Source organism: Amyelois transitella, chromosome 18 (genome assembly GCF_032362555.1).
Source record: "Amyelois transitella isolate CPQ chromosome 18, ilAmyTran1.1, whole genome shotgun sequence".
NCBI lineage: Eukaryota > Metazoa > Arthropoda > Insecta > Lepidoptera > Pyralidae > Amyelois > Amyelois transitella.
In genome coordinates, this window is record NC_083521.1 from 1,164,211 (window position 1) to 1,188,715 (window position 24,505).

Sequence of the window (24,505 nt, forward strand, 5' to 3'; positions counted from 1 at the left end):
GCAACAATATTTCTTGTAGACCGAATTAAAATAAAAATCTTAAAAATATCAGAATTTTTAATTTTTTAATTTTCGACATGCATTCGGTGGCAGCCCTGCGGCACGCGTCACTGGACTCGTCCCAGCGTGCCATTACTCAATGTCGGTCGCCATTTTCGTGGCGCCACGCCCGCTACGCCGCTACGAAGTGCTACGCCGTAGCCGGTGCTACAATACAAACCCGCTGCGTTTCATGTTGCCCTAGGATTTTTTAATTGTTGATTTCTAATTATAATGTCTTTGTTTATAAATGTGCCGTGTGGTTCCTGGTATCATTATGAAAAAGAATAGGACCAGTTCATCTCTTTACCATGGATGTCGTAAAAGGCGACTAAGGGATAGGCTTATAAACTTGGGATTCTTCTTTTAGGTGACAGGTTACCTGTCACTATATGGAACGCAATGCTACCAAATAGCTGAACGTGGCTTATTATATAGTCTTTTTAAGACTGTTGGCTCTGTCTACCCCGCAAGGGATATAGGTGTGATTATATGTATGTATGTTGTTTTTAAACTTTTATTAATGAAGAATCATGAAATTAATTGGAAAACTTGACCTAAATGTCATGTTACAATTCAAATAATTGTAATTAGTGTGCTAACTTCTTCTCTTCTTTGGAGATTGTAAAAGCAATCAAGGGAAAGGATAATAAACTTGGGATTCTTCATTTACACGATGGGCTAGCAACCTATTTGATCTTTTCGAGAGTGTTAACTCTGTCTATCCCGCAAGGGACATAGACGTGATTATATAATTATGTATTATGAATCCTTTATACTTACCAAAACACTTTGTGCCGTGTGGTTCCCGGCACCAATACAAAAAAGAATAGGACCACTCCATCCCTTTCCCATGGATGTCGTAAAAGGCGACTAAGCGATAGGCTTACAAACTTGGGATTCGTTTTTAGGCGAGATGGGCTAGCAACCTGTCACTATTTGGATCTCAATTCTATCATTAAGCCAAATAGCTGAACGTGGCCATTTAGTCTTTTCAAGACTGTTGGCTCTGTCTACCCCGCAAGAGATATAGATATATGAATGTATGTATGTTTATGTTTTTTGAAAATAGTGTCATGTTTCTCTGCAGGCCACCGCACCGCAGGTCGCACTGTTCTCTAAATTCAACCTTAAAATATCTGATATAAAAATTATTGTTACTCAGAATAGGATCCTTATGAAATGAAACAAGATATTTTTTTTTTAGGTTTTAATATTTTTTACACAATCGTAGCATTCATAATGCCGACACAGTTTCGTCCGGGTCTCACGTTCCGTCAGCGTCAGCTATTTATTTATTTATTATATAAATCAGTTTGTCGTGAAGAGGCGTAGCTATAGTACAGGACATGAGCATTGGGCTTTATATTTAAAGAAAAAAAAAATTAAAATTTGGTATTGAAAATTTACTTGAAGTATTTCAGGGAAATTTGTGATCTCTATTCTTGATATAGCCTTTTTAAATAAATGCAACTACGGTTATTTTTATATTGTCGGGTCCCTTAAAGATCTCGTTCCGTAACCCATGTTACAGCACCTAGCTACGCCCCTGTCACTATTCGTGTATACTTTATATTTATAATAATATGTACCTCGCCAAAATTATACAATACAAATATATAATTAACTTTTCCGTCTCCAACCACTGAATAATTGAAAAGTCTCGCTGACAGACGCTCAATGTTCTTTTAGTATACTATATTTACAATAACTTGATGACTTTCAAATCATTATATATAATGTACATATACATATATAATAAAGAGAAAAATCAAAATAAAATTCTTCAATTAATACATTAATACCTAACAACTACTATTTAAGATTTTTCTCTTAATAAAAATATATTACACGCAATGCAAATAACAATAATAAATGTGAAATATCAACAAAGGCTGGTTTTGTGGAAGAAATGTTCGAAAATCGTGAAAAGGTGACTTACGTGTCAATGGTACATACATACATACATACCATCACGCCTGTCTCTCATTGGGGTACGCAGAGTCTATGGATTTTTTTTTGCTACGATCTTTACAGACCGTTCCCACTTCCTCCACGCTCATTATTCTTTTCATGCATATTCGACGATTACGGGTACTCCTAACATCTCCCTTTTTTAACACATTCTAAATTTCGTCCTTGAAAGTTCGACCAGGGTGGCCCTGGACCACTTTCACAGTCAGCTCTACCCCATGAATTCCTTTCGTTAGTCTGTCCTCATCCATTCTCTCGACATGTCCAAACCATCTCAACATACTCTTCCCATCGTCACTTCACACGTCATTCACATCTCACATTCTCTTCCACTCATATTTCTTTTACATCGATATTTCTAATCCCTTTTAAACACCACACATACTTCTTAAACCTCTCATTTCAAATGCGTTCACTCTTTCTGCCATACCCAACTCTCTCCCATACATAAGTCTGGGCATTAATTCCATGATGAAGTCGGCTTTTTTGATACCCTCCTGCTATTCGGTATAAAGGTAATGTCCTGCTATTCGGTATAAAGGTAATGCCTCATTTACTTTATTTCTCGCAGCCACTCTTCTCTCTAAAACTCCCTCGTTCTTGCCATACCTTGTGAACATGCAGCCTAAATACACAAATTCATTCACTTGCTGCACTCTTTCTCCATTTATACTAATATTACATACTGTTATACTTTTTAAAAACCACCACCTTAGTCTTATTCACAATAACTTCCATAACTTACATTCAATTGCATCATTCATTATTGTTACCATGTTCTGTAACTCCTCATCGGATGGTGCAAGTAAGTATCAAGTAAGCCAATAACCCTCGTGTAATTTATACATCATTTCAAGGACAACACATAATATTACTCAAAAACTTTTATACGTTTTCGTCTTAGATTATAAGAGTTTTCGTTCAGAGGGCGCCACTGACACGCAAGCCTTAATACTGAAACCTAAGTGGAAACGAAACGGTTTATACAAAGTAAAATGGCGATGTAATTTTTACGATAAGAATATTTACAAAAGTTAACAAACCTTCTAATATGAGACACTAAAATTGACACAGTGTGTTTTCGGGAGGCGGCGCGTGGCGCCATTACTTCTCAATTTTAATTAAAGCATCGCTATTTGTCTAGAATGTGCGCGAAATAAAACAGAAAACGCAAAAATTTATTTTGCGCAGTGCGTGCTGAAATAGAATAAAAAAAACTTTTTGGCCGACATGTGGCACAGATAAAAAAAATATTAGTCGGCACCTCTTTTGTACGCACAATTTTAAATATTCTAAATTCGAATTTTCTTAACAATTTTAGTTCACATTAAGTCCACTGTGCGTCGCCTCTCAAAAACGTGTGTCACGCTTGATTTAAAATACAATGGTGGTTCATTTACCCTAGTATAAAGCTTGTTTCCGGATATTTCCGAAGTTAACCGTAACTAGGCTTCGACATTTATAGCTCCCGTTCGTATACATGGCATAAGGCTGTAATGCAAAGCATTACTTAACGTATTCTCATGATTTGAAACATAGATGCGTTCCGTGGTACGCAAGTTTTGGTCCATTGCAAAAATTGTGGAAAAACGGTGTCTTATTTTTAGGATAAGCGACTTAATGCTCAGCTAAAATTTTCACGATGATAATACCCTCACAAAAGATTTACTGAAAACTGAACATTCCGCTTTCCCACAATAAATTGGAACGGACTTTATATTTAAACACCTATATCACTGTAAATTGTAATTTAATCGTATCTCAAATTTCGTCCACGGAACAGTTAAAAAAAAAACGTTTGTAATCTAAGAGAAGCTCACAATTCTTATCAGTCACAAAATCACACGACTTTGTCACTATTTAATATGTAGTGCGACGCAGAGGCTGGCGAATCGATGAAAATAACAATGATTCTATCAAATTGAAAACTATTACATACTTTAGATGTAGTAATTTTGAATTAAATATTATCTACCTGTTTTTATTTTCCAAATAGTTCAACTACTAGTAAAAATAATTGGTCATACATAAGTTCAATTGATCGAACAAAGTGAACGCTGGCAAGTCCTGCGCTTAGACATAGTGTTTTTTAAATATCGAACGTTCAAAACTTAAAGCCAATTGCTTCAAGTGTAGGCAACTAACAAATAAATTATGTAGCCATGCCATCAATTTCTTTTTTCAATGTTCGATATTCAAAAGCGCAATACAGCCAGCATCACGTTCAATCCGTAAGCCTCTTCACACGCATGAACAATAAAACTTCATGGTCTCCTGGTAACATAGAAGGCAAATGTCAGGTATTATACAAGACAAAATAGACCTAAAAATCTCTTTTTAACATTGTAAAATATCATTTTTGTCGTCGTATACATCGGTTACAAATTGTGCTACATTAGTGAACACCAAGGCAAGGTGAAACGATGATATTCAATTCACAATATCATTATTATAATAAATATATATATCAAGATATGTTATTTCACCTGTAACGCAAAAATTACGAAACTAGTGTACGGACAATGAAATATGATTGTATTGTGATTGTCATAACTATACATTTAACGTTGCGATTCAATTAAACAAAACTGTTAACGGGCGTTTTGATTACTCTTTTTTTAAAACATTATTTTTTTTTACGTACGCAATCGAATTCTTCCTAGCCTACAACAATCACAATTCAACATCAAAATTGACGATAGAAGTACAATTTGAGCTTAATGATGGTGAGAAAGGTAACAGACGCAACACATTCTACCAAAGTAAGTATACTAAGTTGTGATTGACGCAACTTGGCGTGTCGCAAGATATGAGCGGCAGCGGGGGCATAGGCGGGCGCGGGCGGGGCGGATTCTGAGAAATCAGGTTTCAATTAAAAATATCCACGCAATATTTACGCAATAAACAAGTAAATTAATTAATTATCTTGTTTTTTATATCCACACTTTTTAAATAAAGCCCATTCTTTCAGATAAACTATTCCTACGTAAAAGTAATTTATGTCTGTCTAGAATCAAAAACAGGTCTAAATTTTAGATTGTCCATCAACCTTAAATAAAACACGTGATAATGTTATTTGTTACCCTGCGCCCGCGCATTGCTCCCGCCGCTACTTCACCAAAGAAAAACCATACCAAAAATAACTTATACATCCTTTACAATTCCCCATCTACCGTCCGGCGACCCAAGTACTTCCACTGATAGTTACAACTTACAACTATTCAATTATTTATTTATATTTACGTAATAACAATACACAATTAGCTATAAATATACGATAACTATCAAACCATTTTATTGTTACATTCATCAACTTGTTCCTATTGTTTCTGAGTGATATAACCGCATTATTTATAAAGGTGATTGCACCGTTATGTTACAAGACCAGTGGCGTAAATTAACATTTACAGTAATTAAACATTAAATTTGACTTTAACCTTACGTTAGGAGATCGTATACTGTTTCAAATATTACAAAAGGTATCGTTTTATGTACAGTGTAGCATCGTTCTCCTGTTGTCGCGTCGCGTCGCGCCGCGCTGTTGCGACAGCGTCGTGTCGTGTTGTGTCGCGTCGCGTCGCGTCACGGCTCCCTGCGCAGTAGCCGCCTTACGCTCTTTCTGTTATTCATATCTGAAATAATAATAAAAATGTTTATCAGTATTTTATTAATAATGTTATTAAAAAGTTATAGACGAGAGGTTTTCGTATGCCGTATTAAAATAACAAAAAATCCGATATTTATCTATATGTATAGTTTTATTTGCAATCAGTATAGCAAATTGAATACAAACATAGTATTTATTTTGTGTCATTCCAAAGAGCAGGAAAATTGTTTTATTTAGATTTCCACTATCAGTCCCATAAATATTAACCCCATCAACAATTTCCAAGAACGGGCGATTCCAATCCCACATAACTAAGGCAACTCCTCTTGATTACAAATGCATCGTAACACTAGGTATCCCACATAAGTCTAGACTGCAACATTAGAATGCCTCGGGCGGAGTTCGAGCACAGGAAAATCCGCACTCGGCTTTGAGAACCATTGTGCCTTAACACTGCAAATGCCTATAATGTACAGGAAGGCTCAGTTACAGGTTTTGTTGTTCGCGTTACGAATAACTCCTATTGGGAAACAATGACGTGGTAAAAACAAGGTTTGCACAGTATGGGTGGCATAGGTAACTATGTTTTTTTGCCTTATGCTGATTTAGTATACTTTTTTTTAAAATAAATACTTTTTTTTTCTCCACAACATAAATAGTTAGGATAATTCTTACGTACAACCTCAAAAGGTAAAAAATGTGTGTGGAGAACTGATGCCTGTTCTAGGTGGCAGAAGTACCTGTATTACGGGTCACCAGGTTTCTCTAATTAGTTTATGGTCTGTGATAGTCAAGGTACAAAACTTAATTAAAATACTGGGCAAAACTTCATCTTTTGTTATCTTATTACAACCGCATGTAAAAGGTCAGGTCAAGAGTACCCGAAACCAACGAGCTTGCATGAAGAGAGTTATGAATGTAGATGAAGCAAAAGAAGTATGATCGTGGCAAGTGGAAAGATGTGGTCTCTGCCTACCGCTCCTGGCGTGATTTATGTATACCAAACCATCTAAACATACCCTTTTCTATTCCTGTAACTACATCTTCTTTCATAAGCATTTATAGGAATAAAAATATAAAAATACTTACATTTACATTAACATTGCAGGTGGCATTAGAGATGGTGCCCGTAGTATTCTGCGGGGTAATGCGCGTAGCCCTGGTGGAAGGCAGGGTCCGTGGGTGGCCTGTGCATCATCTGCTGGCCGTCCATCATGTAGCCCATAGTGGCTTCGGGACTGTACGCGCCGCTCGGCCCAGCATGCGGGAACACTGCAGGGTAGAACACTGGACGGTTAATTAGGCCGGCTGTTGGGCCAGTCTCGATGGGAAACTGGTTATGAGCGGTTTCAACTGGTTACAAGTAGTAGTTATAACTGGTTTTTACAGGTTACAAAGATTTAAAGTAATCCGTGCTTTTACATACATATAGTAATGTAGTCTATATCCCTCGCGGAGTAGAGAGTACTGAAAAGACTGAAAGGCCACGTTCATCTGTATGTATGGTTTTTTTTATTGAATTGAAATTGAAATTTATTTATTAAAATATTAAATTCAATTTGTGCTTTTCTTAAATATCATAAAAAAATGACTTTTTCGCATAACGATACATTATTATAATTATTATAAAAATGTTTAATTTTTTCATAGTTAAAATCATTCATAACCGAGTGTAATTTTTATCGCAAGATAATAATCAAAGCGGTTTTCTGAGTGTTTTATTTACATTAAATTACTGCTGACTTCTATCACTAGTCCACATTTGTCCATCAGTTTTGAAAACGATTCAAATTTTATATAGTTATTACATGCACCTGTTAATCTAGGGACTTATCCCTCGAGGGTCGGCATTAAAATAAGCCTGAAACGCAGTTACGGAATTTTTATTGCTTACGGATAAAAAAAAACGACGAATGCAAAATCCGTCGGCCGCGGGAGATAGGAATTCGCTCAATTTTACCACAAAACTGTTATGGTTTCCGATTGCCATATTTCCCTGGGATTATCAATCGCGAAGTAATGGTTTTCGCCCATTATAGTGGCCGATTTCCGATTTTTCCTTCGTCCTCGTGGGGTCTTTATGGTGGTACGCGCCATTGGTTTTTGAGATTTCCGCACAAACACGACTAGATGTAATGTCTTTTGTATAGAAATAATTCTGAGTACATTAATAATATATCAATGTAAATCTAGTTATTTAGACGATTTTTTGGATGGAATAGAATTGGACGAGAAACGGCCAGTTAAGTATCAGCGACACGACCCGTCAAGTACTACATGAGTATTAGCAGCATTATTCTTCGAATGTTTATATTCTAAAATATCTGTTATGAAATACATTTTGGTGGTTTAATGAAAGTAAATTTCTGTTCTAAAAATATCTAACTATGCAGCCACATTTTTGTGCGAACTTGCAAGAATTGAAAGTCCCCCTACCCGGTGAAGCGTGGCTCCTGCTACTAGGACAACAGGAAGCAATAACGGAGCTCCCGGAACGTACCCCTGCTACCAGGAAACTATGATTTAGTAAGCGGTAAACTCTGGACGAGACCTTGATCGCTGCATTCTTAGTGTTGAATACAGTTGAATATCGAAAACAAGATAACATAACTCACTTGTAGTTCACAAAGAACATAAAACAGAGCGATTCCTAAATGTTCCCAGCCAAACCGGCGGATGTGAACGCCGCCAAGTTTGCCGACGACGGAAAATGGAAAAACCGGAGGGTGGACGATAGATGGAAAATTGTTTTGGCAATGGACTAAAGAAAATGGCCACCGCATTTCCTGTGGTCAAGCCAAAAGGCAATCCCAATCACTATATTATTTGTAGTTCGGACGTTCGCGCTTATGTATTCCTGGTGCGTGCGATGGGCATTCCCCTGCTCCGAATTTGGCACACTTCGCTTCTGCTGTTAGAATATATAACGTAGCAACTCAATCGTTCGCTTTTTGTTTCCATTAATCGTCGTACTCAAATAATTCTCCTTTTTGCCATATACCACTGTATCGACGTAATAGCTTCGTGGTTTATTAATACGTCGGCAGTAACGTGTGTGCGTGTCGTCAGACATAACCCTGTCAGTGGTTCGACTGCTAGTGGCCATATATACGGATAGTCGGTGTTCCAGCTCGGAACGACGGCGCTGGCTAATGAATTTATTATAAGGGCATAAATTGCTCTCTGATGCGACGCCATTACCGTGCCAGCCTGTAAATTACAATTCGTCCGAGCGCGGCCATCGTACGCTATTTCCGACCAATCGTTTATTGAGCTTTTCGCGAGGATTAAATCGTGTTGCTCTCATCAGTCGCGGCTCTCGATCCGGTTGGTTTATTAAAAACGTGCACTCTGAATTAAAATACAAAATTTTCTCGCTCCACGAAATTACGGACAGACAAAAAGGGAGAAGATCTCTCTAATCCCGAATAGGCGAGGCCCTCGAATACATCCACACATCTAGATAAAGGTACCAGGCGAGCATACATCGGCGATAGTCGACGGAGGGGCGAGTGATGGATCGCCCGGGACGGGTCAACGAATTCGGACATTATTCTTTTTTACCCTTCTTGCGTTCCCGGCGTTCGCAAGAGTAAGCCCTTTTTCTGCGATGTCCTTTTTTTCCAGGGTGGAATTTTTGTTAGCTGCGTGCGGGGCCCGAACATTTTATGGACTGTGTGCTACAATTACAAAGTAAAAATAGAATTGGTCGTTTGTAATTCTATTCCATATTGTCGACGGGCGAAGTTTTTCCCTGTGTCAGATATCTCTGTGTTTTTGTTCAATATTCTCGTTTCTCTCTGGCTTTTAAAGTAGTAGATTACATTCTTTAATCGAGTCATTATTTGAGGGCGCAGCTGGGCGTAGTTTGTTCGAGAGACGTAGCGCAAATAACTCGTGGATGGTCAGTGCTAAAAGCCAGGAGAGACGGCTGGCCCCGTGGGACGCCGGCCCGGTTACTCAACTGCACGGCTGCATACTGTATGAAGGCACTCGCCGTGCTCTGTGGTCGGCAAATTCAATTTTCGACTTCAAAGTCTCGAACGTGCTGCGGAATTCGAATTTCAAAGGCCACACGTGAACGTAATGTCTATTGATGGCTGAATTCGAATTATGGCTTGTGTGAAATGGACAAAGTCCAGTATAATTTATATTTTCTACTTTCCGAGTGTATGAATCGAGTTCGTTTAAATACGAACTTCACGTGATGTGAATTTTATAACTCTCATGGGACTTTTTCATTAGACGTGAAATAAATGAATTGGCAATAAATTGTTATCAAAATATGTAGATGTATAAGAAAAATGTTACCTGCTCTATTTGACTGGTCTATCATGGGTTGCACTATCCTACGTCTCGCGTTGATAAACCTGAAACAAGAAAACATTGTATTAAATTTATTGCAAGTAAAACAAAGAAAACAAACAGCAAGCATCAATTGGAAATAATGGATTTGGAAAAACAATAGTCAATCAGACATGAGCTAACGGTCGTACATCGTTTTGTCTATACGTGAGTGAAAATTGTTAATTTTACAATAGCGTTTCTTGGTTATATGGGAAGTGGTAAACTTTTTATTGTTTTCAATATCTTTCCGTTAGGTTAATTTGAAAAAAAAAATGGTGAGAAAATAATTGATCGGATAGATTTATTATATAATATCGGTAAATATATTTTTGATTTATTCTACAATCGTTCTCGTAGAGACTAGGAGCACATAAGAGTGAGAGAGCTTTGAAACAATTACTTGGGCAATATGTTATAATGGCCGCTGAATAAGTTATGTCCCCGAACGGCGCGCCGCTGCATTTCCAAATTAACTGTCACTATGAATTTTGCACGAGATACCAGATATCTCCGATTGCTTCGCGATTTGATTAGTTTTTAACTTAATTTTCACTAATTTTGTTACTGGTGAACTAATACATATGCTGTGCTATCAATTTTAAGCAGTAAGATAAAAAAAATATTTAAATACATAATTCATATCTAAACAAAGCGGAAATAAAGTTTATCATTTATATGTAGTTTAGTTCCAAAATAATCCAAGTTGTGAAATTTTCCCTAACATTAAAATAAACATAAAGAGCGTTTCAAATTAGCTACAGTTCGCAGGCAGAGTAAGGGATGAGGCGACCGATGCGCCTAATGTATTGTTAATATCTGGATTAGTTCATTAACTCTTCATCCGGGGTCTATGGCTGTTGGAGGGTTAAGCTGGTGTGTTCCTTTTGTGTCCAGCGAGGTCTCAGACTTAGAATTTTGGGGATCACCGAAACGAAAGAGAGTGAAGACAAAACCTTCTCAACAATTATTTAAACTAGTTTTACAACAGAAAAATAAATCGTTGTATCGACTTTTTAACCGACTTTAAAAAAGGGTGGAGGTTTCTCAATTCGACCGTAATTTTTTAAAATTCTATGTTAACTCAAATACCTAAAAGAAAAATGTTCATTGCAAATACTGGATTTAACTGAAAGAAAAATGTAAGAGAACAAAATCAATCTCTAAGATATTCGAATAAAATGAATTATAATAAAAAATATATAGAACTTAAACTTTTTTTGGATATCAACATACACACATATTGAAACGTGATTATCTCTAACGGGGTAGAACTAGCAGTCTCGAAAAGTCTGGAAGGCCATAAGACATCAGATATCAAACTATTAGGGACAAGGGGATCACGCCACATTGTATTCTTGTATTTTGACATTTCTGTTTGCAATTACATACAAAATTAGGGAGAGGTCAGCTGGCGACACTAGTGAAGGGCTGAGGGCTACACCACGGGTTGCACAGATCAATAAAGTAGATTGTTTCCTTTCTTCACATTATATTCGAAAAAACAGTTTTACGCTAACATCACTAACACTCTCGAAATCGAGTTAAATTCTAAAATCAAAATTCTAAATAAAGTTAAATTTCTATATCTCAATCGAGGTAGTCTCTCGGGGAAACCCCTCCGGGAAAGAGGCGTGATTTTATGTATGTATGTATGTATCACTAACACTCACTTAACTCATTAGTTCTACATTCATTCATGTTTTTTTATGTAGACAATGTGCATTCGTCCACGATTTAGATTTAAGAGATCTATATTTGTAAATTGACGTTCGATGAAGATGCTGCAGTGTAGCTTGTTCCGCAGCTTTTTCTACACCTGCGCTTTGGAAGCTGTAGTAGTTATGATTAGATTTAAGTGATGTGACGTCAATAAGTGATACCTTGTATCCAATTTTGAAAATAAATCTATTCTATTCTATTCATCATACTCGAAAAGGGGTAGGCAGAGACTACATATGTATTTCCACTTGCCACGATCTCCGCCTACTTCTATCATCCACATTCATAACTATCTTCAAACAAGCTCGTCGGTTTTGAGTACTCTTGATAGGAATTTAGCCATTTTTGTGTAAAAAAAAGGTGAAGGTATAACTAAGATAATAAAATTTAATAATTCTGTGCCTCATATTCGCCTAGAAAGTGAAAGTCCATCAATAAAAAAATAATTCTAACAATTTTATGTCATTTCAATTATTTGGTCTTTTTGAGACTGTTGGCTCTGTCTGCCCCGTGAAGGATAAAGATTTAATGCATTTGTTATTATAACAAAGCCAACGCGACACGCAACAGCTACATTCACTCATTCACTAGACTTTTTTTAATAAAACTATTATTACGAATAACAAAAACATTACATCTGTACATTTCATATCGGGTGGCGTTAACCCTGCATCGTAAATCATAACTGAATTTGTTAATTTCCCAGCCGAAGGGTTGACAATGCTCAGATAACCAGTAAGGGCTCTGACACACTGTGTCCTTTTATTTATAAGTTATATTAATAATTAAGTTGCTGTGTCGGATATTTTTTAATTATATATTGGACACAGCACATAATTAATTATATATTAATTTAAATAATTTTCTTAGACGTTTTATTTTATTGCAAGAAAGTAAGGAGAGCTTTGAGCTATTAAAATCTATTTAATAATACATTGACTGGAGCTAGACCATATCACCTAAGACCAATCTGGCTTGCTCAAAAACAGGTAGATTGACATGAAACGCACTCAAATTTTTTCTTAGGTACAAGAAAAAAAAAAACATTTTATTCAATATAATATTTACTTATGTATTTATAGTGTCAATTATGCTAATGTATTTATAGTGTCAATTATGCTAATATGTTTGTGAGTATGTCAGTATGGATGTTTGTCTTTCACGCAAAAACTACTGAACCGATTACGATGAAATTTGGTATGTGGGTAGCTGAAGACCCAGAATAACATATAGGCTTCTTTTTGTCCCAGAGTTCCCGCGTGATTGATAGGGTTTCCACGCGGACGAAGTCGTGGGCGGCCTCTAGTATAGAATAAAACGTTAATTTTATTGTTTGCAAAATCGCATCTGAAACTTGCTCAGTGTGCACGAGACCTATTAATGCGTAGTGATTGTGAGTTGTGGTGCATTGTCAGTGTTCTCAAAAGCATGCACCCGAGATATATGCGTTTTGTATGCAAATTCGGCTAATTGTAAGATAAGCTTAGTGTCAAATTTACCCTCGTATTTATGTTTGCCTTCATTTTGGACGGGTAATAGTAGTAATGAATTCTGAAACCATTATTTTGAGACACATCTGCATGATTCAATTGGATTTTGAATGATAAATTGTGTTGAACATAAGTTGCGTAGTGTTGAAAATTGTCATTATTCTGTGTTAGGTGGCATACTGATGGGTGATTTGACAAGACCACAGGTTTCCTTCATTTTAAATATAGTCATAAAAACCATTTAGGAAAGATCCTTTTCGATTTCTGAAGTCGGTTAAAAACAAATCTTAACGGTATAATTCCCGGAATAACGTAACAACGAAGGGGACATTATTAGTATTAGGAGCGCAGTAAGGCATAAGGAGTATTCCGAACTAAATTCGTTATGATAACCATTGCTGCTGACCACTCGATGCTGATATCCCAGTACCTATTATTATTATTGTGTGATTTTCCGGACTTTCCCTAAATAGGAAAAGTTAAAAAGGTAATTTAGTCCTTGGAACACGTCCCTGGCAAAGTAAGGGTTCTAAGAATGAAGCTCTATTTATTTGCCAAGGGATTTTGAACTCTTTCGTGTATTAAGAAGGAAGAATAAAATTTAATTTCGACTCAAAGTTTTTGGATTTTAATTAGTTGAAAAGCAAATTAAATAACAAGAAAGGGTTGAGGGAATTTCGTAATTTTGTTACTGGTTCTTATTGCTATTAGCGGTATGTAATAGAAGGGAGTGTCTAAGTATAAATGTAATTTACATAGTCCAGTGAAGACAGTTAATATTAAGAGAAAAGTTCTTATTAACATCTGATTCAATCAAATGTATTGAACATAATTATGTTCACCGATCCATAAATTATGGATCAGAACAGCTATTGATTAAAAAAACCGTAACTGTTCAAAGAAAGACTGAAGTAAACGTACGTATTAACAATTGACACTATGAAAGACTTTCAATGAAATATATGTTCGAAATTTAACAGATTTTTTTTTAAGATTTTGAACATTGTCACATGATTCGAAACATCGGAGATAAAATAAAGGCACTTTATGTCCGAGTTAAATACCTGTTTTTTTATAAATAAAAAATATTTGAAATTGATCATCTCAACCGGGTTGAGACATAAATCTCAAACATAATCAAATGAACAGGCGAAACAGTCGGGCGACCGAACGTTTTTATTAGTTGCAATACAAATAGCGATGGTACGGGGTTAACATCAGATGAAGTGCCGTGTGGTTCACGGCACCAGTACAAAAAAGAAAAGGACCACTCTTTTCCATGAATGTCGTAAAAGGCGAGTCAGGGATAGGCTTACAAACTTGCCATTTTTTAGGCGAAGGGCTAGTAAGTAACCTGTCTTTATTTGAATCTTAATTCTATAATTGAGCCAAATAGCCGAACGTGCTCAATCGATCTTTCTAAGACTGTTGGCTCTGTCTACCCCACAAGGGATATAGACGTGACCATATGTATGTATGTATGAAGTGTATAGCTCTTATAGTAAGAGTGGTTAGTGCCTAGAGTTATGTACACAATAACATGTATAAATATGTCATGAAATATAAGAAATGTTTCTGTGTTGTTTTGGATTGGATATACCTTAGTGTTCAAATGCTTATTCTTTGTATTTGGAATGAAAGATGAAGGGTCGTTTATCAGTAAAGAATAAGCTTTTCCTAGCGGTGTTTTGCTTGAAATCCTGATTCCTGTACAGTACTTAGTAAGTCTACTCATACACTACATTGTTCATACTTTATCTTGATACTTGATAATTTTTTCAGAAATTCCGGATAATCATAGAACAGAGTACAAAAAGAGGTTCATATTATACAAAAATCCGTGGGTTTTGGAATACTAAAGACTCAGTCTGAAGCTGGTATATGAGTACTATACATCTATTCGAATGTTATTTTATATTTGCACAATTCCCGTTTTGCCGCGCAAACACAGGTGCCGCGTGAGGTATTACTGGCCGCAATAAATTGCCCTTTCCCCTAATTAAGGTTTAATTCCGCGCGGAAAAACAGCGTGCGGAAAAACTTTACCTAAACAGATCTCGATACGGCTTAGTTGCGATGATAAAGTTTTTAGTGCCGTGTGGTTCCGGCACCAACACAAAAAAGAATAGGACCACTCCAGTTCTTTTCCATGGATGTCGTAAAAGGCGACTAAGGGATAGGCTTACAAACTTGGGATTCTTTTTTAGGCGTTGGGTTAGCAACCTGTCACTATTTGAATTTCAATTCTATCATTAAGCCAAATAGCTGAACGTGGCCATTCAGCCTTTTTAAGACTGTTGGCTCTGTCTACCCCGCAAGGGATATAGACGTGACCATATGTATGTATGTATGTATAAAGTTTTTACGGAATTGTCGGCTTATTTCGTTCATTGCTTTTTGTTTCGTAATGAATTGCGCCCGTGCTCAGTATTTTTTTTTTAAATAAAAAGTAAATTGAGACTTTTTTTGAATAGCTGAAGCCTTTGATCATAGCTCTCCACTCTTTTTCAACTTAGACTCTGTCATCATGTAAGGGATAGATTTGATAACATGACAAATAATAGACAATAGACAAAAAATTCCAACAAACTAGATAATTCTATCATTTAAATTACGAACACGATTCGAAGGCAACTTTTATCTGACTAGGACCGTACCGGTTAAAGCCGACTTGGTAATCCCGTGATACTAGGAGGACATAGCTTATCGCTGGTGGCCGGAGTCGCGCCAAATGAAGGCATTAGTTTTCATAAAGCCCGCCCGGAGATAGCCCTCGGTCACTCGCCCTTTCGTCCTCTTACGGAGGGATGCGCTCCTGGTACATACATACTGATAAATTGACGTTGATATGCGTGAAAAAAGATTTTGCGGGTACACCGTTATTGCTTTTAAGATAATTAACTGTTAGGCCGAAAATTCAGGCAAAATAATAAATTGCTTTATTTACCAGTTTTTCTATACTTTTTTACTTCAGCAGTATACTTAACCGATGCTTGCATGATTGATAAAAGTGGATGAAGCGATAGAAGTATGCAAGGATCGTGGCAATTGGAAAGATGTAGTCTGTGCCTTCCCCTCTAAAAAGAAGTGTGTTTTGTGTATGTGTTTACCGCCTTATCTCAAAAGATTTGTCTATTCGTGATAACAGACATCTGCTGTTCTTTTTTTATTGCACAAGACTACAATTCACTTACTGACGTCCAAAATTACTTATTAAATTAACTACTACTTCTTCTAAAGGGCAATTGTAGAAGAAGTGGTACATACTTAATAATTTATCTACCAAAATGTATTCCATATATTGCGAGTTATTAAAATTCATCAAATACAATGCAAGGCACGGACAGATCTTGAACAAATCTTGGAAGATTTGTAACCGGCACGGATCCGGGGGTGAATAATACCGGACCGGCGCTAATGCCGGCAGATCTGACAAATCCAGTGCGGACGGATCGCCCGGATCTGTCTGATGGCCGGAGATTCTGTGATTGATTGTTGACATCGGTACTTGCTTGTAGAACATGTTTGTTGCAGGTTTACAAATGCTATGTTTAAGAGGAGTTAAGAAAAAATGATGAAATTCATTATCGGTCCTAGGTTTAGTCTTGAAAGCGTAACAGACAGACTTTCTAATATAAATAAATCTAATATAAATTATTATAAATGCGAAAATTTGTATGTCAGGATGTCAGTATGGATGTTTGTTACTCTTTCACGCAAAAACTACTGAACCGATTACGATGAAATTTGGTATGAAGGTAGCTGAAAACCCAGAATAACATAAAGGCTACTTTTTATTCCGGAATTCCCGCAGGATTGATAGGGTATCCATGCGGACGGAGTCGTGGGCGGCCTCTAATTTATAATATAAGTATGGAGTATGGACGTGTGGATATACATTGTTTTAAACACAAAGACAACCCTTTAACACACAGTTATATATTAGCCCCTGAAATTAGGGTCCAGTTACAAACAACGTTTACGGCGCGGCCCGGGACAAAACAGCGGTTTAATTTCGACCACACATAATTCATTATTACTAACTTGTTTTTAGTTTTTGGGCTGCGAACTGCGTCGGTCGAAAACCTACGGATGTATCACTATTTATAGCTAAAAGGTTTTGATGTTGGTTTGGTAGCAAAAAACATAGTGTGTGTCGTCTGTTTCTCTTCTTGACTAAGAATAGAATAGAATAGATTTATTTTCAAAATTGGATACAAGGTATCACTTATTGACGTCACATAACTTAAATCTAATTATAACTACAACCGCTTCCAAAGGGTATGTGTAGAAGAAGCGGCGGAACAAACTACACTGCAGTATTTATTAAATATAAGGAATTAAAAAAAGAGCCGTGTGGTTCCCGGCACCAATACTAAAAAGAATAGCACCATTCCATCTCTTTCCCTTGGATGTCGTAAAAGGCGACTAAGGGATAGCCTTACAGACTTGGGATTCTTTTTTAGGTGATGGTCTAGCAACCTATTTGAATCTCAATTCTATCTTAAAGCCAAATAGCTGAACGTGGCCTATCAGTCTTTACAAGACTGTTGGCTCTGTCTACCCCGCAAGGGATATAGACGTGATTATATGCATGTATGTAAAAAGAGAGAGGTTCATATAACTTGAGATTTTTTAAGCGATTGGCTATCTACCTTTCACTATCCGAATCTCAGTTCCGTAATTTATCCAGCTAAACGTGGCTCTCAATATCTTCCCCGTAAGGAATAAAGACGTGTTACACACATGTATGTATGTATAGTAGTGGACAAACAAGTGAAACGACATCACGTAGCGACAAATTCGTCTAATCCTCGCGGGTCCAGTCCACCCATAAATATTTTTCATGAAATCCTACGTCGCAGGCGGCGCATAGAAAGTGCCCTAAATCAGGCAATTATAGGTGCGACGAATAAACGGGGATCTATGATGGCGATTGCCGATGGCAAATGTCATTTTTATATATATTTATTTACCTTTTGTTTGATTGTAATAATGTGCGTTACGGTCAAGAAGGATAGTTATATCATAGAACCGTTTTCAAAGGATTTTTTGAATAGCGACTGTTGAAAATTACTGTAAATTACCGTAATACATACATACATAAAATCACACCTCTTTCCCGGAGGGATAGGCAGAGACTACAACATTCCACTTGCCACGATATCTGCATAATTCCTTCGCTTCATCCATCGCATTCATAATTCTCTTCATGCAAGCTCGGCGGTTTCGGGTACTTTTGACCTGACCCTTTCAAATCAAATCAAATCAAATCAAATCTATTTATTGTGGAGCACAGGTAAAAAGATAATATAATTGTATAGAGTACCACTGAGTCCTGTCTTTACAGACGTACAATAATTAATTACATACATTTATATAAAATAAAGTCAACATAAAAATTAAAATAAAATTGAAAATGTCAGTACACACATCAAAAATAAGAATTATATAAATTAAATCGAATTATTATGTCAAATTGTCTTGTAGAAAATCTTTAACACTGTAATAACATCTTTCTATTAAAAGCTGTTTAATTGTCTTTTTAAATGTCACTAAATCTTCGGTCTTATAACTATCTGGCAATTTATTAAAAATCTTAGGAGCCATCCCGATCACATTATTACTTATCAAAGATTTATGATGTCCTCCAATAACCAACTTTTGCTGGTATTGAGGTCTCACACGATCTGGCCTCATTCTTATGTCCGCTATTTTTGTAAACAAGTGGGGATTAGATTTTACAAAAAGACAAACTTCTAATATATAAATACTGGGTAATGTTAACATTTTATGTGCTTTAAACATAGGCACACAGCTGTCTCTAGATTTCAGTCCACACATCGATCTGATACATCTTTTTTGGGCCTTGAAGACTTTGTTAACTTCTACCGCATTACCCCAAAATATTACACCATAGTTTAAATGAGGGGTGACTAAACCATGATAAGCCACCAATGCAGCTTCTAATTTAACTTTTTTAGATATCCTAAATAACGCATAAGCCGATTTGTTTAGTTTTTTACATACTTCTTCGATATGAGAAGACCATGATAATTGACTGTCAACAGTAAGGCCAAGGAACTTTGTCGTTTGAACTTCGTCAATATTTTGACTATTATATTGTATGTTAAGATTAGGTGGTATTTTTCTATTATAAAATTGCATAACTTTAGTTTTGATTAAATTAATTTTTAAATTATTAGTTTCTAACCATTGAATTATATCATTTATTGTATTATTTATGTCATATTCGTACTCCTTCGGGTCGTCACATTTAATAATTGCAATATAAATCCCTTTACCAGGACGTCCTTAATTTGATCAAGATACGTTCGTCTAGGTATAAATTACGGTAATAACAATAAATAAAAACGTTTCAAATTTATAAAATTGCTGAATAATCTGGGAAAACTCACAAAATAGTCTGTCATGGCGACACATTTGTGTTTTGTACTCTTTTACTTGTATAGCAAACAAATGCCAACAACTGTATAGATTTTTGTTATTTCGTTTACTTTGTTTACTGATTTTTCGGGTAATTTATTTATCGATCATTAAATACTTACTTTTTTTAAAGTAACTTTTTAAAGATTAAATTAATTAATTTAATTATTTAATTTTTTATTTATTAATTACCGTGCAAACTATACATACCTACATTAATTTACAAAAACAACATAAACATAAGAAAAATCTGGTAATAAATTACTTGTACGGTAAATGCGTCATTTTAAGGAGTATTGCTCCTTTATCCTGGCACCCTGGTAGCCGGTGCGTAATTACTGAGCGCAATATATCGCCATCGAACCCCGACCCCGGCCAAAATATTGAATGTACAGAAATGGAGACTGTAAGAAAATATTAAAGTAAAACCACCTTGTATTGTTTTTGTGCAGAATAATCGTTGAATTTCAAAGTCATTTTTATTATACCAATAAAAATACATTTACAGTATCCAAAGTTGCATTGACCGGCAGTGCCGTGTGGTTCCCGGCACTAATAAAAAAAAGATAGGACCGATACCGAACGATAGGCGACTAAGGGATAGGCTTATAAACTTGAGATTCTTCTTTTAGGCGATTGGCTAGCGACCTGTCACTATTTGAATCTCGATTCTATCATTAAGCCAAACAGCTGAATGTGGCCTATCAGTATTTTCAAGTCTACCCCGCAGCAGGGGTGACGTATAGACGTGATTATATGTAAGTATGTATGTTAGTTGACATTTCGATCAAAGTATTTGTGGAAGACTCTCTGGCGCAAGTTCACGTAAACTGTGCTCAAAACCGATGAGTTTGCATGATGTTTTGTATGTGGATGAAGCGAAAGAAGTATGCAGGAATCGGAAACATGTTGCCTCTGCCTATCTCTTCGCGAAAGAGGCGAGTTTTATTTAAATACTAGCTGACCCGCGCAACTTCGTTTGCGTGTATCCCGCTACTTCGACAAATACAGTCAACGCACCAACACATATTGGATACTAATTTTCAATTCACAATAACTTCTCTTTCCCTTAACCGCGTTTAAAATATTTAAATGTTTTTTTGGTTTCTGTGACTCTTCTTTGATCGCCCCTATCAGTTTTTGGAAAAAATATTTAACGCTGCCCCCGCCGCCGCGGCCGGCCCGTACCGTGCCGCAATACTAATATCGTGATATCTCCTAAACTATATGTCTAAATAACACACTGTAAACTGCAAAAATAATCTAAATTAAATGCTCGTGATGATGAACTTACTTATTTTGATAAGGATATATGTATTATTGGTTATATCACCAGTTAAACATCACCCAACGAATTAAATGTTTTTTTAATACAGAAAAGTAGTTTTTGTGACTTAAATAAAAAAGCTGGATATATGTCATCGCGGACTTTTTTGTAGAACTAATAAAGACCAATGTTTTTGCTATACATTGTTCTTACTTGTATCCAACGGTATAAGCGGCGCACGCACAAATGCAATCTTCAATTAGATTTTTTTTCTGACTTCTTGGACATAAATCGCTATAACTCAGCTAATATAGTTTCAATGTATTTCAATTATATATAAAAACCTGTCGGAGAAAATACTCTTTCTATTAGTGACAACCGCATCAAAATCCGTTGCGTAGTTTTAAAGTTTTATGCATACGAAGGGACTACAGACAAAATGGGCGACTTTGTTTTATACTATGTAGTGATGTGTGTACCTATTTGTTAAAGATAACAAACGATTAGCGGTCTAAAAGAAAAATGAATCAAAGGTGATGTTGCTGTTATTTTGCGTTGAACACGGTTACTCAGATTGACATTTCAAACGTGGAAAGCCATGACCCGACAAAACAAACACTTATTACGAATGCATTTTGCAACCTACTTTCTAAAGTCTCTTTTTTTCAGAAGATCACTTCCGTACCCTCTTTAATTTTCGTCCTGACCCGGTCTCCTCATCACGCGAAATGACTAACGCAACACATGGTCTTGCGTTAATTGTTAGGGTACTACAGATTTGGACGAATGTTTTTATTCTAATAATTGCTAGGGGAGTTTTGATCGATTATTTCGGGTGACAACATTGCTGTGATTTTGCCGTGAAATTAAGTTTAAGATTAGCGAATGTATTAAATTAGTTTAGGTTAATGTATGTATTTAGTTGATATAATCCTGATGGAAAATTATAGTTATAATACTTTCGAATTATACCGATTAGCACTTCAGTTAATTGAATCTTTAGTTTTATTATTTTAACAATGTAATTTACTCGTTCGTAGATTTGACGAACAATATTCTAAGAAATTATGTTTATAATTATAGAAAACTAAACTAAGAAACTACTCAAGTAGATAAATTACACCTCTTTGTAAATCTTGCGTAATTTATTTTGATTCTTTCTCAGAAGGACACAACCGGATAATCTTAGCTCAAATTATATTTTAAAACATTAATATACGTCTGATATCACAATCTAAGAATCAACATCGAAGTAATTAAAAAGCAGGTGTTAGTTAATCTTAAACGGTACTAGGCCGTCCGAAAATTAACATTCGACTAATTAGACACCAAGGCGGCATAAATAGGCAGTAAATATCTCAAAGTGTCGCAGATGGTGTCAGGACGTGCTAACATGGGGCTATTGAACGAGCGAGTAGTACGACCTTTGACTCCTTCACAGTGCTATAAGAGTTTTTTTTTTAATTTTGTATATTTTTGAGGGAAAGAGTAGCATTGATGGGTATCTGCTATTTGATACAGATAGTGCTATATGGGGTTTTGATTTTAATTTTCTGAAGTAACAGTGGTAATTTCTCTTATAGAAATTACATACGTTTAAGATGGTTATGGGTATTTAGGTCAAATATGCTCGAAGCAGCAAGTAACTAAGTGCACCTGCATTGAAGGTGCTTTTTTTTTATCTGATCTTACAGAATATAACGCGTTAATGTCATTGGCGACGGTCGGTTGTCGACCGATTGCTTACTTATTTTGGGAAGTTTTTTGTTGATACTAGAGACTTTACATCCTACTAATATTATGAATGCGAAAGTTTGTGAGCATGTCAGTATGGATGTTTATTACTCTTTCCCGTAAAAATTACTGAACCGATTACGATGAAATTTGGTATGTAGGTAGCTGAGGAACCAGAATAACATATAGGCTTTTTTATCCCGGAGTCCCCGCGGGAACGATTTCACGCGGACGAAGTCGCGGGTGGCCTCCAGTGTTTCATAAAGATTTTAAATACTAAGGGTGCACTGGTTTCCCTGGCCCCATTCGAAGCAGTCGCTGGGGTCGCGGATAACAGGCAATCGCGATAATAGCTCGACCCTGGCGCCATATTGCGATGATTGCTTGACGTGCAGCCTGAATTTATTCTATATTAAATATAGCCAAATTCCAGAAGGGTTGAACTGAGGTGTGGACTCGGTTATTTATGGATAGCAGCATTTGGCGACATTTTGTCTTCCATGTAGTAAATAAAATGACAATTGTCGGAATCTACCAGGGCATCAGCGCTTGGCAGCGACCACTAATGAGTGCGACAGCAGCGCCGTGCGGCCGCTGTGGCGGGCGCGCGAACTAATTTGGAGCGGTGATGGATTGCCGCCGCGGCTGACGCCCGCCCTGTGGGTGTTCAACTTCCACATACTATCTTATGTATGATGACCGCCTGGTACTTGCTTTGTTGATTACTAATATAATTAGAGCGTCTAATTAAATTCTAACTAGTGATTACAACAGTTATGTGTGTTTTCACTTTGAAAATCTAATAATAAAGTTAAGAATTAAACTACTATGATAATGTTTGTCAGTCTAAACGTAAAATTTGTATACCTTTGTATTTTGTAACGAGTAGTTATACGATAGGCATATAGTCACGTCTATGTCCCTTGCGGGGTAGACAGAGCCAACAGTCTTGAAAAACTGAAAGGCCACGTTCAGCTGTTCAGCTTTATGATACAAAAACGTATTATGGGCAAAAAGTAGCCTACCTCTAGTTTGACAAAAGCCTTGCTCGTTTACGGATGTATCACAATTCATATCGGACATTTCGAATAACATGAGACCTTTCGTAAACACAGATGAATCATAAATATAATTGGGACACCACAAAAACAAACTTAACCCCGTTGAAAATCCGAATAAATCGTGAAAGGAATGCGCGAGTTAAATTCGGCCTCACACGGCCCGCGAGCGCGGCGTTCATTCGTCAAACTAATGATGGAGGGATCAGAATTTTAATCGGCCGCCACCTGATGGCTGTGACGTCATTGGACATCTCTATCCGGAGAGAGATGCGTTTTTTTTTATTTATCGCATTCTGATTTAATAATGACGTTGTCGCGTGTTCAAATTAGCACTGCAGACTCGCACGTGAAGACCTCTTTCAACATACATACATAAAATCACGCCTCTTTCCCGGAGGGGTAGGCAGAGACTACCTCTTTCCACTTGCCAAGACCTCTGCATACTTTCTTCGTTTCATCCACATTCATAACTCTCTTTATGCAAGCTCGGTGGTTTCGGGTACTCTTGACCTCTTTCAAAGTAAGTAATTTCCGTTTAAATTCTTGTAGGTGATAGCTTCAATACTTAGAGATTAGTAAAGACATCATATTCCACGTTATATTAGAGGGCTTAATTATAAATGGAGATTAAGACATAGTAATACGTTACAAGCCTATCAACAAAAGAATCCCTCAATATATAGCCTTTCTCTTGTTAACACTTATAATTTACGCGATGAAGTTACAAGTGGGAAAATGTAATCTCTGTGAAAGAAGAATGATGTTATGTATGTAACCTACGCGATAAGAGAATCAGCTGGTATCCACATAATTTTTTTAA

The 24,505-nt window shown here is 36.4% G+C and overlaps 1 protein-coding gene across 4 annotated transcripts in view; it reads right to left on the minus strand.

Moving 5' to 3' along the window:
* Positions 1 to 1,603: 1,603 nt before the first annotated feature.
* The window catches only part of LOC106137864 (homeobox protein homothorax), a 293,141-nt gene continuing 270,239 nt past the window's right edge, over positions 1,604 to 24,505 (minus strand). For 2 of the 4 annotated variants that reach the window (XM_060949363.1, XM_060949362.1), the window contains exons 12-14: positions 9,932 to 9,990; positions 6,710 to 6,892; positions 1,604 to 5,645 (exon numbers count right to left, since the gene is read on the minus strand). In XM_060949363.1, the coding sequence (XP_060805346.1) occupies positions 6,735 to 6,892; positions 9,932 to 9,990 (217 nt within the window). In that variant the 3' untranslated portion in view covers positions 1,604 to 5,645; positions 6,710 to 6,734. Of the gene's footprint in view, positions 5,646 to 6,709; positions 6,908 to 9,931; positions 9,991 to 24,505 lie in introns of all 4 variants that reach the window. The other 2 variants (XM_060949361.1, XM_060949360.1) reach the window with 1 other exon arrangement.